General features: G+C 45.7%; 1 protein-coding gene across 2 annotated transcripts in view; it reads right to left on the reverse strand.

Annotated features, from left to right (window-relative positions):
• The window catches only part of ADGRD2 (adhesion G protein-coupled receptor D2), a 381,222-nt gene that overhangs the window by 40,092 nt on the left and 322,415 nt on the right, over positions 1 to 18,715 (reverse strand). The window contains exons 20-21 of one of the 2 annotated variants that reach the window (XM_086919967.1): positions 12,669 to 12,710; positions 8,105 to 8,158 (exon numbers count right to left, since the gene is read on the reverse strand). The exons of the other annotated variant lie outside the window; for it this stretch is intronic. Coding sequence (XP_086776093.1) covers positions 8,105 to 8,158; positions 12,669 to 12,710 — 96 coding nt within the window. The remainder of the gene's footprint in view (positions 1 to 8,104; positions 8,159 to 12,668; positions 12,711 to 18,715) is intronic. 2 annotated transcript variants of the gene reach the window in all.

Below are 18,715 nucleotides of genomic sequence, written 5' to 3' on the forward strand. Positions count from 1 at the left end.
TTTTCAACAGAAATGATAGTGACCTGCCGTGACCATCCGCATTGAGAAATCTCACCTGGATGCGTTTTAGTGCTTGAGTTTTTTCACGATCACCTTCGTTAACTTAATGTCAGTGAGCCGCATAAGAAAAGAAACGCTGCCACACAGTGTTTGGCAGAGGTTTTCCGGAACTCCACACTCCAAGCAAAGCTTGATGTGGGCAAAACTCTGTGAACTCAGCCGGCGGAGCGGAGTTTATCACCCACTCCAAATTGGAATGTGCCGTGCCTACAAACAACATCACCATCAATCTGACCTATTCTGGAAAGTCCCTTAAATAAAATCAATACAAAAAACATATAAAATGTGATTGCAGTTCAGACTTTTCATGCCAGCGGCAGATGTCTGGAAAACATACAACTCTATGTAAGCCCCAGAGTCACTAAAAGGGCATCCATCGGCTTGAAATAAAGTGGTACTATGCAGGGCTGGACTGGGAACCACAACCGGCACTGGCAAAATGTTCGGCCCGCCCACCCCCCCTCCGCACTGGTTTTTTGGAGGTGCAGCTGAGCTCTTTGCTGGGGCCAGTTTTCGGACGATTTTGGTACAGGGCCGATTTTGCAAAAAAAACGGCCCCCACCTGTGCAGCGCACCAGGGGATTGCCCAATGCCCGCTATGGCCAGTCCAGGCCTGGTACTATGCAAATTGATAGTTGGAATACAAACCACGGCGGGTCTGAGCTAGAGCCTAATGTGAAATACTAATCAGTAGATGTTATTTCAATATTCCTATTAGAATTCATAATATCACTCTTTCAAGAGTAGTCTCTCCCACAAGTCACTCAGGTGTGGCTTGAAGTGTGGCCCCAGGGGTCGGGCAAACACTCTGAAGCTGGCTGCCCCCCTTGAACCTGGCTAGGAGAATATACACTCATTTCAATTGTGCAGATTCATCATATTATGAGTTCTGCTTGCCAGGAAAGGAAATAAAGTGTGAATCCCACACGTTTTCTCATTCTCTTTCTGCCCAAATAGGGATTACCAGACACTAGCTAGGTGGCCATAGACCAAGAAATCAAAGCATATTTGTTACTGTCATAAATTCTAATTTATAAATGAAAGGATAAAAAAGATACAAAATGCATTCCAGATCACCTTCAAAAATGAATACAAAATACAAAAATATATGCTATTCCAGCAGGGAGAAGTACTGTTTTTCACCTTCATGCATTTTGACAAAACACAACTGTAGCACCATCTGTGCCAAAATAATCCTGTGTGACTGTCACTGCCTTGTCTGATAACCCCTTCCTTCCATTGAAAAGTAACAGTCTCCAACAAAAGTGGAAGAACAGCATCAATAACAGATTCCAGAAATCATTAGGAAAACCAATAGATCTAGCTTCCATTGCGAGTCCTAACTAAAACATTAATAAAAAAGACTGCTGGTGTGAGAACAACAAAACCAAAAAGATTGCTTTCTGGGCATATAATGCATTTATAAGATGATTAATTTAAGGTGTAATGATTCAGTGTACTTTTGAAATGTTAATCATCCCCCATACTTGTCAATGCAAGTACTTCATAGGAGTCAAAATGATGCACAGTGTTACCAGTAGCATGAAATGAAAGAAAAATACTCTGCATGGTTAACCAAAGCCCTCTCTATGAAAGCTTTAAAGGGTTGGTAACTATAGGTCACAGACAGATGCATTGTTCTAAAAAGGCGAAACCTAAAAAGGCATGTGTCAGGCACAAGAATAATCAAAGAAACATACAACCAGATTGAGGAGAAACCTGTACCTACCTGTGATGAGCATACAGGCCATTAGCTCAGTAATTCACAGTCATTTATTGACTGTGCAAAATGGTATTTACCCTTGCATTTTAGGTCTCGCAGGCGTTAGCCGCGCGAAAGTGCGGCCTCGCCAGAGACCTATTTTCAGCGAGTCTTCTTTCCAAGAGAGGGGACAGGGGCTGGCTGCGCGCTCGGAATTGAGCGGGCCACGCGCACGCGAACGCGCTCGCTGTGGCCAGCTCCTGTCTCCTCTCCTGGAAAGCTCCAACATGACACACGCATGCGCATACACAGAGACACACACACACACGAGCGCCCATGCACACACGCATACAGATTCAGAAAAGGGGGTGATGATGAACGGAGTGTCTGAATTAAGCAGACCACTCTTACCCAGTCCAAAGATCAGGGCTTGATCCATCACCGTTTTTTAGCTCACTGCACCATCCCAGCTCAGAACTTGGGTATATGCAAATTAGTCTGACCCTGGCCCAGTGCATCATGGGAACAGGGCAGACCAAACTACCAAGCCAATTCTTATACTGGGAAGGAAAAAAGCTTCCGGGACCGGTTTCTGCCATTTCAGCCGTCTTCGGCCCGGCTTGCTAGAATCCTGATGGTGCAATGAGCAAGGGACTCACATCTGAGTATACCCTTCCACGCTTATGGTGGACAAATTGATTCAGAAAAGGGGGTGGTGATGAACAGAGTGTCTGAATTAAGCAGACCACTCTTACCCAGTCCAAAGATCAGGGCTTGATCCATCACCGTTTTTTAGCTCAATGCACCATCCCAGCTCAGAACTTGGCTATATGCAAATTAGTCTGACCCTGGCCCAGTGCATCATGGGAACAGGGCAGACCAAACTACCAAGCCATTTCTTATACTGGGAAGGAAACAAGCTTCCGGGGACCGGTTCCTGGCATTTCAGCCGTCTTCGGCCAGGCTTGCTTGAATCCTGATGGTGCAATGAGCAAGGGACTCACATCTGAGTATACCCTTCCCTGCTTATGGTGGACACCACCCTCTTTTCTGAATCGTTTTTGGCCACTATAGGTGTGGCAGGGTATACTCAGACATGAGTCCCTTGCTCACTGCACCATCAGGATTCAAGCAAGCCGGGCCGACGACGGCTGAAATGCCAGAAACCGGTCCCTGGAAGCTTGTCTCCTTTCTGGTGAAGAATTGGCTTGGTAGTTTAGTCTGCCCTGTTCCCATGATGCTCTGGGCCAGGGACAGACTGATTTGCATATAGCCAGGTTCTGAGCTGGGATGGTGCAGTGAGCTAAATAACGGTGATGGATCAAGCCCTGATCTTTGGACTGGGTAAGAGTGGTCTGCTTAATTCAGACACTCTGTTCATCACCACCCCCTTTTCTGAACCGCACACATACAGAGATACACCCCCCCACACATACACACACGCGCGCACACACACACACACACAAGTGCACCAAGCCCCCCCCCGTCGTCGCACACGTACATACACACACACACACACACACACACACACGAGTGCACCGAGACCCCACCCCACTAAGGTCCACTTACCGCCACTCCGGACTTCAGCCGCCACCGCGGGGCTCTCCCTCGGGCATGGGAGCCCCGCGTCACCACTGCTTCTCTCCTGGCTAGCCACTCCGTGGGCGCGAGCTTCCAGCATGAAACGGAAATCCCGCCCCACGGAAGTTCGTCACGTGCACGTCTTCGTTTTTTTTTCGTCTTGTTTTTTTTTAGAAAGCACAGCCTGGAGATTCCTCTGTCATTCCTCTGCTGATTGTAGGAAAGCTGATGGTTTCACTAACTAAGAGGTGAGACCCGGCTTCCCAAGCAGGATAGCAATTATCAACAGGCCTCTGAAAGCGGTGACATTACTACCTACCGCCTCATCTGCCGCCTAAACACGTGCAATTTAATGTCACTGATAGAGAAAAAAACGATGACTTTGTTTAATTACAGAGACATAACTCGCAATCCCTGTATGTAATTATCAGATAAATACGGTGTTCAGAGATGGCTCTGGCATGCAGGTATTTATTTAGGTATCTGCGCGGCAGGAGATATAATATGGGGCAAGTCCAGCGCGTGCATTAAGGCCGACTCTTGCTCAAGCAGCGTCTGTCAGGAAAGAGAGGCACAAATCGTCTCTTGTCACGCACGGCCCTGAAATGCGCTGATGCTGCCATTATTATTCCCCGCTCTTGTTGAAGCACAGCCGTGCGGTTGTGGGGAGATGGAATTCTTTTAAACGCCTTGCCTGGCCGCCAGCTCCGATGCGCAAAGTAATCTCTTCGCCTGGGAGACCCGGTCACCCCCGTGACAGCCGGAGCTCGGTCAGAAGTGGGTTTTTCCGCTTCCTCCGGGTCATAAACCGCCTCTCTGCATTAAGTGGTGTTTATTTTTCCTCTCCTTCTCAATTTTCCTAATGGACCCAAGCCCCGAGTCTCTAGTAACACTCGGAGAACGTAAAGAGCTGTGTGAATAATAATAGCTGTGAGCCCTTGCCTGAGGTGCATCATCAGAGCTGTGTGAATAATAATAACTGTGAGCCCGTGCCTGAGGTGCATCATCAGAGCTGTGTGAATAATAACAGCGTCAGCCCCGTGCCTGAGGTGCATCCTCAGAGCTGTGTGAATAATAACAGCACCAGCCCCATGCCTGAGGTGCATCATCAGAGCTGTGTGAATAATAACTGTGTCAGCCCCATGCATGAGGTGCATCATCAGAGCTGTGTGAATAATATCAGCATCAGCCCCGTGCATGAGGTGCATCATCAGAGCTGTGTGAATAATAACTGCGCCAGCCCTGTGTGTGAGGTGCATCATCAGAGCTGTGTGAATAATAACAGCTGTGAGCCCGTGCCTGAGGTGTATCATCAGAGCTGTGTGAATAATAACAGCTGTGAGCCCCGTGCTGAGGTCCATCATCAGAGCTTTGTGAATAATAACTGTGTCAGCCCTGTGTGTGAGGTGCATCATAAGAGCTGTGTGAATAATAACAGCTGTTAGCCCCGTGCTGAGGTGCATCATCAGAGCTGTGTGAATAATAACTGTGTCAGCCTCGTGCTGAGCTGCATCATCAGAGCTGTGTGAATAATAACAGCTGTGAGCCCGTGCCTGAGGTGCATCATCAGAGCTGTGTGAATAATAACTGCGTCAGCCCCGTGCGTGAGGTGCATCATCAGAGCTGTGTGAATAATAACAGCTGTGAGCCTGTACCTGAGGTGCATCATCAGAGCTGTGTGAATAATAACAGCATCAGCCCCGTGCCTGAGGTGCATTATCAGAGTTGTGTGAATAGTAACAGCTGTGAGCACCTGCCTGAGGTGCATCATCAGAGCTGTGTGAATAATAACTGCGCCAGCCCCATGCGTGAGGTGCATCATCAGAGCTGTGTGAATAATAACAGCTGTGAGCAACAGCATACTCTTGCACACACTCTCACTACTCACCAATTCAAAGTTTGCTAAACTTTTTATGCAACGCATTGTCATACACAATGCCAATAGGTCAAACTTTAATGCTGCGAGACCTATTGCCTTGTAAATGCTTGTTATCAAAGACATGGATAAGTCTAGAACGTCTGTTCCAAAATAATTACTGTAATAGAAATATTCTTAGGCCTGGGTAGAGTTGGCAAGAAAGCTTAGCGAGTGAAGCAGTGAGTGCTAAAATCTGCTGTGGCTCTCAGGATGGAATTCTGGCTTGGTCAACTCAGCTCAGCTGCTCATACAGTTGAGATCACCACATTGAATATCAATACATTCTGTAACAACAACTGTCATTTGCACACTGTTGTAATGGGAAATGCTGTATTCTGAAGTGCTATATAAAACAAGCCATCATTATTCATTGGGAGAGAAGGAAACAGAAAGTGCTGTCTCTTGCTCCCCAACTGGCCCACAACCTGCAAGATAAACCTTAAGTTTGCTTTTTTAAACAGCTGGTAATTCTGTGAGGATGTTGTTGTCAGTGGGTATAATTCAAAAATAAAACCCTTGAATCCCACTTGGAACTTTAGGAATGAATAAGACTATCCCTACTACAAGAACACTTTCTGGTGCCTGATAGGAACATTTAAGATGCTGTGTTTCTCCCTTTGACTGTAATTATTAATTCCAGGATTAGGGTTTTCGGTAAAACCCACTTTTGAAATCTTCGACTCAGCAACATTATCCACTCTGAGCTAAAGACCATTTCAAAGGGCCCAGCCGTGAACCCAAACTGAGTTTTTGCCCCAGGAATTTGTTTTATAGATTTGGAGCTAACCAGCTCAGCAGTGGCTAGTTCTCCAATAGTTCAGTTCTGGAGCATCTGAGTTCAACCTTGCACTGATCGCATTACATATTTATTCACACCACTGGACTTGCAAATGCTTCCTGTACTTAGCAAACACAATGAGATGGTGGACGGAGCACTGAAACTTTTCAGACACTCACCTCTGGTCACAGATCTGGGTTGAATCCATTATCGTTCTTTTGCTCACTGCGCCACCCCAGTTCAGACCCAGCCATAGGCAAATCTGTCTTGGCCATGTTCCCCATGGTCCCAGGAATGCCTGTTTCCGGTCCAGGGAAGACCTGGCTTGGCAGTTCGGGCTGGACTGTTCCCATGAGGAAGAGGGTCAAGGCTGATTTGCATATGGCTGGGTCCAAACTGAGGTGGCATTGCAAAGTGAGCTACAGAAAGATGATGGATTCACTGTGACTTCAAGTCACCCACATTTGCTCAGAAGGCACAGGCTTCTGGCTTGACCATCTGGAACTGCTTCAAAATGATCATTCATCTAAGTTAAAATAGTACATTCTCCACCCACCCTGTCCCCACATACAGCCGACTGGGAGCTCCTGCTAGTTTCCCTGTTTTCCATCCTTATCCACCAAGTGTTTCCATATTTGTACTTTATTAATTTTAGAGGAATTCAAACCTTCCCAATTCACAGACATTGGGATAATCTTCTCCTCTTGTTTCTTATTGTGATGTTATGTATATTGCGTCATTTCCATTTTATTGAAACCACTTTTGACCCCCTTAAGCTCATCACTGTTTTGTTCTGTGGTTAAGTTGTTACAAACACAATCTGACATATCTCCTGTGTGGATTCCTATGCTGATCAGTCCAAGCTACCAGTGATATCCAAAGGGGTTTATTATTGAAAAAAAATCATTTGTGTGGAACTCTCTGTCTGGGTGTGTAGCTCAGCCACAGATCACATCAATCTCACTCTCTGGCTTTAGCCTGCTAGTGGGGTTTTCTAAAAGTCATATTATCTACTGCATGAATCATTGTACAACATGGACATGGATTGCATTCTTGGATCCTAATTCGGTTGAGCTGTAGTTTTCTCTTTACTCTTCAGACACCGAATGAGTAGTAGGCGTTACTATTATGAATGAAAATGTGTGCATCTTAGCTGCATAAGGAATTGTCTCTCTAAGTAAAAAGGAGCACAGGAGCACTGTAGCTCATGACGAGCTCAGCTCATCATGAGCATGCGGGCCCTGTGTGCGCCGCCCTCCCCCACAGCACAGAGGGGGATTAACCCCCGCAGCGAAGGGGTTAATGCAGAAGTTGTAAAATAGCATTTTAAAAAAATTATTGTTTATGTGAGGAAGAGGGAACTTCCTGTGCATAAACAATCATTGGCCTTTTGCTGTTTTCATGTGTGCTGCACAATGCAGCACACATGAAAACAACAGAAACAAGAAGAAATGAAACATTATCCTCGTTGCGCAAGGGTAAGACCAGGTTTTCCCTGGCCTCAATTCTGGCGTTGCCTCCTATTTACACCTCCCTTGTAAATAGGGGCAGTGTCAAAAACAATGGGTATGGCGGTGGAACGCCCACTGCAACACCTATTGCCCTCCCCTTTAACGCTAAGCATAGCGTGAAAGGGAACCTTATTTACAAAGCCTTGTAAATAAGGCGAGGTCCCTATCGCCATCACAACGTCACTAAAAGTGACGTTGTGATGGCAAAAGGGGCTTGTAAATATGCCCCTAGTTTCTTAAGTTATGTCCAAAAGGTACCCCATTATCCCTGTCATCTGAACAAAATGCTACAACGTTTCTACAGTCAGAAAATGTGCTTCTTCAGGATAGCATCTGCATAGGGCATACATTTTGACATTGCTTGTGCAGAACTATGAGCTCCTGTGAATGAAATATTACTCAAACCTATTTGGTGCGGAAATAATTGATGTAAAAACTGTAAATCCTAGGTCTTTGGTGATAGCCCTTCCTTCTATGGATTTTTAAAGGTGGTGCAGAAGCTAAACAGAAAAGCACAAAATGCACAATCTGTGGGTCTTTAGATGATAACTTACTGTGAACGAAAGAGCTTTCTTCTTTTCTTTCATTCTTTGGATGGCATTCCTGACCTAAAATGTGAAAAAAGAAACATTGACAAAATTGGAATACGTATTGTTAAAAGACTTAGAGGTTGATCTACAGTTTGGTGGACATGGTACTCTGTCACAAATGCGACTGTGCACCCTTTCGATGGAACAGTCTACCCCCCTCATTTAGATTGAGACGGACCATCAGTATGCCGCGGATGGGACCCTCATTGGCTCTGTCGACGTAATACTTGCTCTGATTGAGTAGGAGCCGTCAAAGGAAGGACTTTAGACCATCTGCCCTATATAGGGTAATATGTGTAAATGCTTTTTTTCCTGTTCATCAGAGCCATAAAAAACATGGTAGGGCGGAACAAAACAAGGATAACGATCCCCACAGCCTGGGTGAGCATTAGCTGTTTTTTTAATTTTCAAAAACAAAATCTAAGTTCGGAAGTTAGTTTTTGAGAAACAAAAAGTTTTTACAAATGTTGACATCTGGCCTTTATAGTTGATGGTACCATCCTTCAAATGTTTCATACATTGACAGTAATTGCTTTGACGATGGCTCTATATCAATGTATAAAGTTGCCCGCAAGGTCAGAGGTTAACTCCAAATTTGGGGCGCGGGACATATATCAGGGTGACCAAACTCTTACTTAGGCCTTATTTTTATTTATTACCTGCTGCATTATATTTTTCATATATGATGTAAAAAGTTAAATATTTGTTATTGAGGTGGGTGTGGTGGCAATGCGAACAGCAAAGATAGGCGGGATATGATATACATTAGGTGTCTACAGATCTCAGCTGCCTGATGGACTCACTGAGGCTTAGTCAGGTGTATAACATCATCTACATTTGTTTTCAAATTGTCTCAATAGGTTCCTTTTTATGTCTCATGAAGAACCACATTGTTCCTATACTGGGCAGGGTAGACATTTTTGAAAGCCATTAATCTATTAAAGCCGAATCTTGCTTTCTCAGCTCTAAATAATTCTGTTTAGAAAGTTTTGATTATTGTGATGGGTTTTTGAAGCAGATTTTGTTGAGATGAATAGAAGGGAGTCTTTGATTAAAAGATGTGAGAGTTTATCATCCGCAAACACAACCTCAGCATAATCTCCTACGCCGACGACACCCAGCTGATCCTCTCCCTGACCAACGACCCCGCCGCCGCCAGAGCCAACTTGCACAAAGGGATGAAAGAGGTAGCCGAGTGGATGACGACCAGCCGCCTGAAACTGAACTCGGACAAGACGAAGGTCCTCATCCTGGGCTCCTCACCCTCCGCCTGGGACGACTCCTGGTGGCCTCCCGCCCTGGGCACCGCACCCAAACCGACAGACCATGCACGAAACCTGGGCGTCATCCTGGACTCCTCCCTCTCCATGACCAGGCAAGTCAACAACGTCTCCTCGGCGTGCTTCAACATCCTACGCATGCTACGGAAGATCTTCTGGTGGATCCCCACCGAGACCAGAAAGACCGTCACCCAGGCCCTCGTCACCAGCCGGCTGGACTACGGCAACGCCCTCTACGCCGGCACCACCGCCAAGCTCCAGAAGAGACTCCAGCGGATCCAGAACGCCTCAGCCAGACTCATCCTCGACATCCCACGAACCAGCCACATCTCCGGACATCTGAGAGACCTTCACTGGCTACCCGTCAACAAAAGAATCATCTTCCGCCTCCTCACCCACGCACACAAAGCCCTACACGACCAAGGCCCGAGCTACCTCAACAGCCGAGTCAACTTCTACGCTCCCAAACGCCACCTCCGATCAGCCAACCACGCCCTCGCCGCCGTCCCCCGCATCCGAAGAGCGACGACAGGAGGAAGGTCCTTCTCCTACCTGGCCGCCAAGACCTGGAACTCCCTCCCGACCGACCTGCGCCTGACCCAAGACCACCTCTCCTTCAGGAAGAAGCTGAAGACCTGGCTGTTCGAGCAGTAGCGGCACCCCCCCCCCCCAGCGCCTTGAGACTCTACGGGTATGTAGCGCGCTTTATAAGTGTCACTGATTGATTGATTGATCCGTGTCATTAGTGTGAATGTCATTAGCAATCAAACCAAGTACCCTGAATCAAGACAACAAGCAAGCTTTATAGATTGTCTCATTACTTTTACACCTGCAGCAGGCAGTGGATTCTGATATTCCTAGCCTTGACATTTTTGCTGCTCATCATTAGTTGAGCATATACATCTTAACTGGAGGCATGGTACTTGTGAATAATACTTTCCAACTTACTGGTTTATATTGCAACCCAATTCATCCAATGCAGTCTTCATGGGCTATCGTAGGCAGGCAGGTATTTCACCTCTATTGTCAAGGATAGGTCAATCGCAAGGTTCATGTGTCAATCTCATGTTATATTTTTTCATGACAAATTCCTTTCTTTATGGGGTGATATGATCACCTGCAGACCACCCTACTCGGTAAGCATCCTTTGGCGAGACCACGTCTTCTAGTTTTCCTCTTCCGTGCATAATAAGTAACATTGAAAGTCAGCGTAAAACCCACTGGGCCATGAAAAGGTTTGCTGTGTCAGACGACTCTTAGTGCCTCATTCTCTGATCCAGAACCTGAGTCGTGCTTTGATAAAACCTGTGCTAAATAGCTCTCTGCACATGGAAGAATTTGGTAAATGTATCCAGCCCAGCTTGAGCAAGTACAACTCTTATACAGTGGTCAAAATCCAGCTCTCAAACCACGTGGACCAGATCAGTATCTTAAAAGATTCAGACCTGGTAGACATGTCTGTCTTAGGGTGGTCTTCACCCAAACGTTTTCCTTTACTCCTCCTGCATTTGCTGAATTCGTTTTTGTTGGCCTTGGGTCTCTGCACACCTTACCACTGCTAATCATTGCCAAAGTGCTTGAGCTCTTTTCTTATAACATGGTGAAATTGGCTTATGCCCAATTGGAACATTTAATTTACTTCTATGTTCTTAGTAAAGTGTTAAACCATGTTCCCAGGGCCTGCAAATTAAATGCTACTAGTGGGCCTGCAGCACTTCTTATGCCACCTAATTAAGTTATCGTTTACACATGTCTCAGGGCTGCCATTGCAGCCTGTATGTTCATTTTTAAACTACCATTTTTCATAAACCTTTCGCCAGGCCTAAACCTTTCCTTTTAATAAAAAAAATTCACCCTTCAAGGTAGGCCCTACAAGCCCAGAAGAGAGGGCACAGTGTATTTAAAAAATGCACTTTTATCTTTTATATGTCCTGATAGTGAAAACTCTTAAATTATTTTTTTCACTACTGTAAGGCCTTCCTCTCCCATATTATAACACTGGGTTGCCTTATTACATTTAATAACTGATGACATTCAATTGGCAGCATATAGGAATGTCGAGATTGGTGTCTAAAGAATTGTCATTTAAAACCCTCGTTAATGGTAAGGTCAGATTTTAAGTCACAATTCTGAAAATGCCACTTTTAGGCATTTCTTGTCCCAACCATTTTGTGACTGCAGCCCGTATCCTGGGTCACATGACTAGGTGTAGCCGGCAGCTGGTCTTTGTGTATTGCTTCCAGACAGTGAGATAAAGGAGGAACTGGTGTTGGAAGAATGGGCCATCTCTGACTTGACAGGGTCGCCTACCACACTTGCACATCACAAAGCACCTGCCCCAGCACACTCACAAAGGGTTTGAATCTAGTCTTGTGTGCCTATATACGAATTGGGGCCAGAGCAGGAAGACTGGAAACCTCCACAGTTAGTTTCCCCTGACTCCGAGAGAATCTGCAGCCTGTGGTCAATTTTCACACAGATCTGTCTCTTGTTTCCCAGGTCAATAACCATCACCACAAAATTGTTCTATCACATACTTACCTGTCCCCTTGTAATCCTAATCCTGCAGATCATGCAGTGACAATCTACCTATGCCCTTGAGGTGATAACATCTATATTATCAACCTCAACAGCATTTAAGTGGCTCTCTCAGCCAAGACCGTGAACAAGCGCTAGCATATACCACCGCCTGCAGCCACTCTCATCCTTGACATACATTCCAGTAATCAAGTATCTATTACAGTGCCAGTGTGACAGACAGACATACAGACAGTCAGGTAGGTAGATAGACAGACAGACAGACAGGCAGGCAGGCAGGGAGGGAGGGAGAGAGGTAGGTAGGTAGAGGGTAGATAGATAGATAGATAGACAGACAGATAGATAGCCAGACAGACAGACAGACAGACAGGCAGACAGACAGACAGACAGGCAGACAGACAGACAGACAGACAGACAGACAGACAGACAGACAGGCAGGCAGGCAGACAGACGGATGGATAGACAGATAGACAGATAGACAGATAGGTAGATAGATAGATAGATAGATAGATAGATAGATAGATAGATAGATAGATAGATAGATAGATAGATAGATAGATAGATAGATAGATAGATAGATAGATAGATAGATAGATAGATCCAGTATATCATCTTCGCCTAAACTTTAATATAATGTTCTGTCATGATTTTGGCTTGCACAAAAAGATGAGGTTACAAATTGACCATATAAATAAAATACTTCTACCTACCTCGCTGTTGTAGATTGCGTAGACCAAGAATATATAAAGTCCCTGAAAGAAAAGAGTTTATTATAAGAATGTGTTGAACTAAACAAAGAAATATATTTTTTGAGTCTTCCTTAATTCTTGCAGTTGTTCCCGCCAGTTGCCTGGTGGAGCAACCTATGATGTATATTCACTGATCAATAATGAGATATAAGGCGTCCAGTGTCCATCCATTTCACAAGGGCACCACTGCTGAAGGACAACATTATTTATGAGGATGCACACCCTGGTTCCAGATCCCCCAGTTTCATACCAAGTGCTGATGATACTCTGTCAGCTTCAGACACCTCTGTCCGGACCAGATGTCCATCCCGCCCAAGCTGCGTGTTGACAGTGTGGCAGCATGTGGAATCCTTCCATGGCTGTATGTGAGATTTCTATAGCATGAACCTAACTGTAAAGTAACAGAGCCCTGTACCTTAAAGACACATGGCATAAGCAAGAACATGTTGCTTGGTGCCCCGAGGGAGGGTGCAAAGTCATTTTAAGGCATGGACAAATTGGGCAATTGCACAGGGCCCCCAACCTTGAAACTACCCACTGGGAAAGTGAAGTTTCTCTCTTTGACTGCTGCCTGCTCAATTTCTCTATTCAAACCTTTCACCCGTTCTGTCTACTTCTACCTCTATCTCTCCTCCCCGTGTCATCGCAAGGATTTTTTGGGGTTCGGGTAAGACCTATTTCAACTATCTTTGTGTGACCCTGTTAAAATGTAACATATAATTTAGCATTGCTTGGCATCATGGGGCCTTGAGGTAGCAGGACATGGGTAATACAATTAGTTCCATTCAGGGGCCCCCAAAATATATTTTGCCAAAGGCCCCCCAGATCACTAAGATGATACAGGGAGGGTCACAGGAGGGAGGGAGAAGAGGTGGGAGAAAGGATATCAGTAGCCCCAGGGTGCCTGGTTGTGTGTAGAGGGGATGCTCTTAGGAGTGTTCATCAGCGGGGAGAGCTTTGCAATGAGGTGTCACTTGAAGAGGTGGGTCTTTAGGTCGTTCCAGAAATAGAGAAGTGATGGGACTGCCAGGGTTGGACTGTGATAGATTTCCAGCAGGAGAAGGGTTGCTTTCTCCTCCTCTCATTGCATCTTCTTATATCTCGCCTGTTGATGATATTGCTCTACTCAGTGGTTAGACTGTAAACAAATAAGTCCCGGGGCTTTCGTCAGGAGGCAGCTTGCACCAGCCCATTTCTCCTAAAACAGAACCAACTGCTAACCATGAAATTGGGGAGGGGATGTGGCCTAATGGCCAGAGCTGCTGACTTCAGCGCTGGGAAACCAGGTTCGAGTCTCAGCTTAAGCTCAACATCCTGTGCTTCTGTGCAAATCACATCATTTCCCAATAAATTATTGTGTCCTTAACTGATGCTCATAAAAAAGCGCCGGTGTTGATGATTAAGTGCCGAGCACCGGAAACCGCCGGCTCACATTAAGCACTGGCTCTACAGTGTAAGTGTTCAAAAGATGTTCAAAATGTGTACCTAATCATTTTTTCACGGCACCAAGTTCCCAAAGGGCCATAGTGCAGTCGGTGTCAAACAGGCTTTGCAACAAGCATGTGGAGACCGCGGCTCACAAAGGTGGTGGCTGAGTGCAATGGTTGGGTTCACCTAGAGCTCCATGAGAAGCTGAAACCCTGATTCACAAAGGTCCTGCCTGAGAAGTAAGAAATGTACATTTGCTGATTTATCTATATGATTTGCATACATTTTCATCTTTTCCTTAATTCACATAGCAACCTGCTATTCCCAAGGAGTATTGATATGAGGAAATATTTACCGGCATGAAAATAATGCAGGTATATCGTAACCACATTCTGACATAAAATACAAAAGTTAATTTGCACTTTTGAATTTTTTTTGTTTCCCAACTTAAATACCTCAAATCGAAAAACTTGGCAATGGACCTCTTTTCAATATGTAAAAGACTTATAAATACATACCTACAGTTTATAATTTCAAATTCCATTTAAAATGTGTAACCCAGCTTGTCAGAAGTCACTTGGGGGTAGATTTTCAAATATTTTGTGCTGGTTAGCATCACAAAAGTGACACTAACCTGCACAAAATGTTTTTTACCAATTTACTTTCCAGCACAAAACTTGTTTTTCTTTGGAAAGTACCCTACTACTAACGAAAAGCAGCGCAAGCTTTACTTTGCATTACGTAATGCCAAGGGGGTGTTACATGGGTGGTACATAGGCATTCCCATGCACCCACCCACGACTGTTGACGCAAAATCCTATCTACAAACAATTGTAGACAGGCTTTAGTGCCAAATGTTAATGCCATCATGAAGTATTGATGTTTTGATTTCTCCCTTCTTTTTCTACTTTGCCTGCATGCTGCACTGTGCAGCACACATACACAGCGGGAAAAGTGTTTGAACTTGTCTAGGCAAAGTATTTTGGACAGGAAGGGTTACACTTTCTGAACAGAAACCTATGCTAGACTCAGGCGCTAAGGTTCTTGCCTGGCACACGGCAGCTGAAATCAGTGCTGGCGCTAGGGAAAGGAGAGGGGAGAGCCAGATCTCAGTGGATATTGCGCTCTCCTGATCCCTCCCCATCACGCAACGCAGTACAGCATCTTTGGGAGTTGCTCCAGTTCCTGTACAGAAGACATGTTGCATAGCAAATTTGCTGTACTGCTTATATCATTTAGGGGCGAGATTGGTTTGCACTTGTTGCACTCCCTTCAGATACAGCACCAAAGAACTAAAATACAATGGATTGAATTGATATCAAGTACAATTTTATTTAATAAAATTTTTACTAACCCGTTAACCGTGGCTGGAATTCCGCCGCGTTTCGGGTGATTTATGACTGGCCGTGGTCAGGACGGCCCCTGGCCGTCCTCCGCACACGCCCACCGTGACGGCGGACGGTCGGGGGCCATCCGTCGCACGCAAATGGTTAAACAAAACAAAGATGAAGTTCAAGGCTATGATTAATCAGTAGTCAGGTCCACAATACCAATGGCACATATTACAATACAGAGATGTATCAGTAAACACCATGCATTTCCCAGAAGTGAACCAGAGTGACAGATTCTTGTCTGTTCAGTAAACATCAAGAACTAGGAGGCAAAAGTATGTCAACAGCATGTAAAGCAGGTGGGTTCATACAATTAGGTCAGTGACTACTGGGGTTAGAGCGTGGGCTCCGCTTCATTCACTAGCTGATCCAGCAATAAGTCTCTTTCACGTTGTAGTTCTATAGAAGGGATACACATATATTACCTCTGTATTTGTTCCATTTTCCCCATTTATGACCCCACTTCTTGGGGCACCCTCTATGTTTGAACACATCCTTCTCGGCAATCATTTCCCTATCCATGTGTATAGCCCAGTCTCGTAAACATGGGGCCGTCCCCACCCCCCATTTCTGCACAATCTTTGTTCAGTCTGTGAGAGATCAGTGGCCTCCCATACATTAAGGAGGCAAAGCTGGGGGAGGCCTTCAAGGTCTTGCTGCACACCCTCTCCATTTGTTTTGTGACTTTATCCCAATATTGCCCCGCTATTGGACAGGCCCATAGGATGTGGAAGAAGGTGCCAGTCTGATTGCAATTTCACAAGCATGATGGATCAGGTCTCCTACCCAGTTTAAACAGCAGCTTTGCATCAAAATACACACGGTGGAAGATTTTAGTTGGACTAGGCGCAGTCTCATGGGGATAGTCCTCATCATCCATGCTCCCCAGGTCTGACTCCCAACCCTGCTTCAGGCTGTGCATGGGATCAGGCCGATTATTTAACAGTTTTTTGTAGGTAAGGGATATCGCTTATGTGGGCATAGCGTCAAGAATCAATCTGTCCTCCAATGAAGAATATGCAGGCAGGGCGAGCTCCTTGGGCATGGCAGCAGAGATGGCATGACTGATTTGGAGGTATCTGAAGGTCTCAGTGGGAGCCAATTGATACTTGGCCTGTAATTCAGCAAAATAAGCCAATTTTCCCTTCACCCACAAGTCCCCCACCATTGAGATGCCTATCATATCCCACCTGTCAAAGCCAGGACATTTACTAAGCTGACCCAACATATCTGGTTCCCAGAGTGGCGCAGCTTTTGTAAGTCGATTGTGCCAGCCCCATTTCTTTGTGATTCCGTGCCAGACCTCGACTGTATGGGCGGTAGACCCCGCAAGGGAAAGCTTACGGGGTTTGTGTAGAGTGCCCTATTGTGTCCTCCCCCTCCCAGAAGCCAACTGTCTGTGCAAAAGTTAGGATCATCGTACTCCCCATGCACCCATCTATTGAACGCAACCAGTTGTGATGTCTGGTACTAGAGCTGCATATCAGGTAATGCAATACCTCCATCGTACCACTCCATGGTAAGTTTGTTCATGGCTATACGTGGTGCCCATCCCTCCTATTGCAGTCCCCACACTACCTTATCAATACTGGAGAAATAGACATCAGGTATCACATTGGGGGTATTTTGCAGTGCATACAGGAAACGCGCCAGCGCAAGCATCTTAAAGAGCACCGCCTGCCCCAAAAGCATGAGAGGAAGAGATTGCCAATGTCTAGTGTCTGATTTCAGACAAGTCAGGGGCCCCAGCAGATTGGTTTCATAAAATAAAGTAGGGTCCGGAGTAATGAAGATTCCAAGGTATCTAAAGACTCAAGATGTCACTGGTATGTTGTAGCCCCTGAGGCTAAGTGGCGGATCACCCCACAACACATATATTTGGGACTGATCGCAATTGATTGTACATCCTGAGTGGGCACCGAATATATGGAATATTTAGAGCACTCGACATAGGGACCACGAGGGCAAGGCCAAGTAGAAGAGGATGTCAAATGCATAGAGCGAAATGCAATCCTCATGATCCTCTGTCCATTTAAGTCCCCTTATCTCCGGGTCACCCCTAATCCAGACAGCCAGCGGCTTCAATACGAGGGCAAAGAGCTGTGGCGACAAAGAGCACCCCTGCCTCGTGCCCGCTGCATTGGGAAACTACTGGAGACGTGGTTATTAACTGTTGCATGCGCCGTCGGTTGGGTGTAAACTAGCCCTATCCATTTGATAAAATTGGGTCCGAAGCCCATTCGAGCAAGAACCACAAAGAAAAAATCCCATTCAATGGTATCAAACGCCATGGTGGTGTCCAATGACAACAGGATTGCATCTTCCCTGATGATGCCAAGTCTACTGAGGACCCTATTCAACTGCCGCAGGTTTAAGGCCATATTCCTTCCTGGAATAAACCCGGATTGATCAGGATACACCAACTCAGTGATATGGGGGATAAGTCAGTTGGCTAACACTTTTGCTAGAATCTTCACCTCCACAGAGAGGAGGGAAATGGGACGATAGGATTCGCAGTCATCGGCTGGCTTGCCTGGTTTGTATATTACCACAATTGAGGCCGTCCTAACATTGACAGGAAGGATACCCAGCTCAAAGCTTTTAGTGTACATGTGCAATAAGTGGGGAGAGAGCTTAGAAGCCATTGGTTTGATGAGTTCAATGGGGAGCCCGTTGGGTCCCATAGCTTTACCTGATCGCACATCCTGAATAGCTTTTTGAATTTCAGTCTCTGTAATGTCACTTTCTAGGGAGCCACTGTCCAGCATGGACATGCCTGCAATTTTGATAGAAGATAGGAGGTCAGCAACCATAGGGCATGCAACATCTCATCAGTACTGTATACCAATGCGAAATGGGTGGCGAATATGTCGTCAATCTGTTGGGGGTCAGTGAGTATCACACCGTCAGTACCGGATATCGAGTGGACCCACCTGGAGGTCCGCTCCCTTTTGTGTAGCCAGGCCAGGAGTTTACCTGTGTGCTCACCATTTTCATAAATCTTGTGACGGTAGCAAGAGTGCATGCCGTGGCAGCTTCTGACAGTAGTTGCAGGTAGTCCAGATGCATCATATTTAGTGTCTGTTGTGCGTCTGAATCAGGACACAAGGGCTTTTTCCTTAACCAGGATTTCCTCTTCCAATTCCGCTACTCGCTTGGAAAGTTCCCTCCTATGCCCCACCATCAATG

Source organism: Lissotriton vulgaris, chromosome 5, assembly GCF_964263255.1.
Source record: "Lissotriton vulgaris chromosome 5, aLisVul1.2, whole genome shotgun sequence".
Classification (NCBI taxonomy): Eukaryota; Metazoa; Chordata; class Amphibia; order Caudata; family Salamandridae; genus Lissotriton; species Lissotriton vulgaris.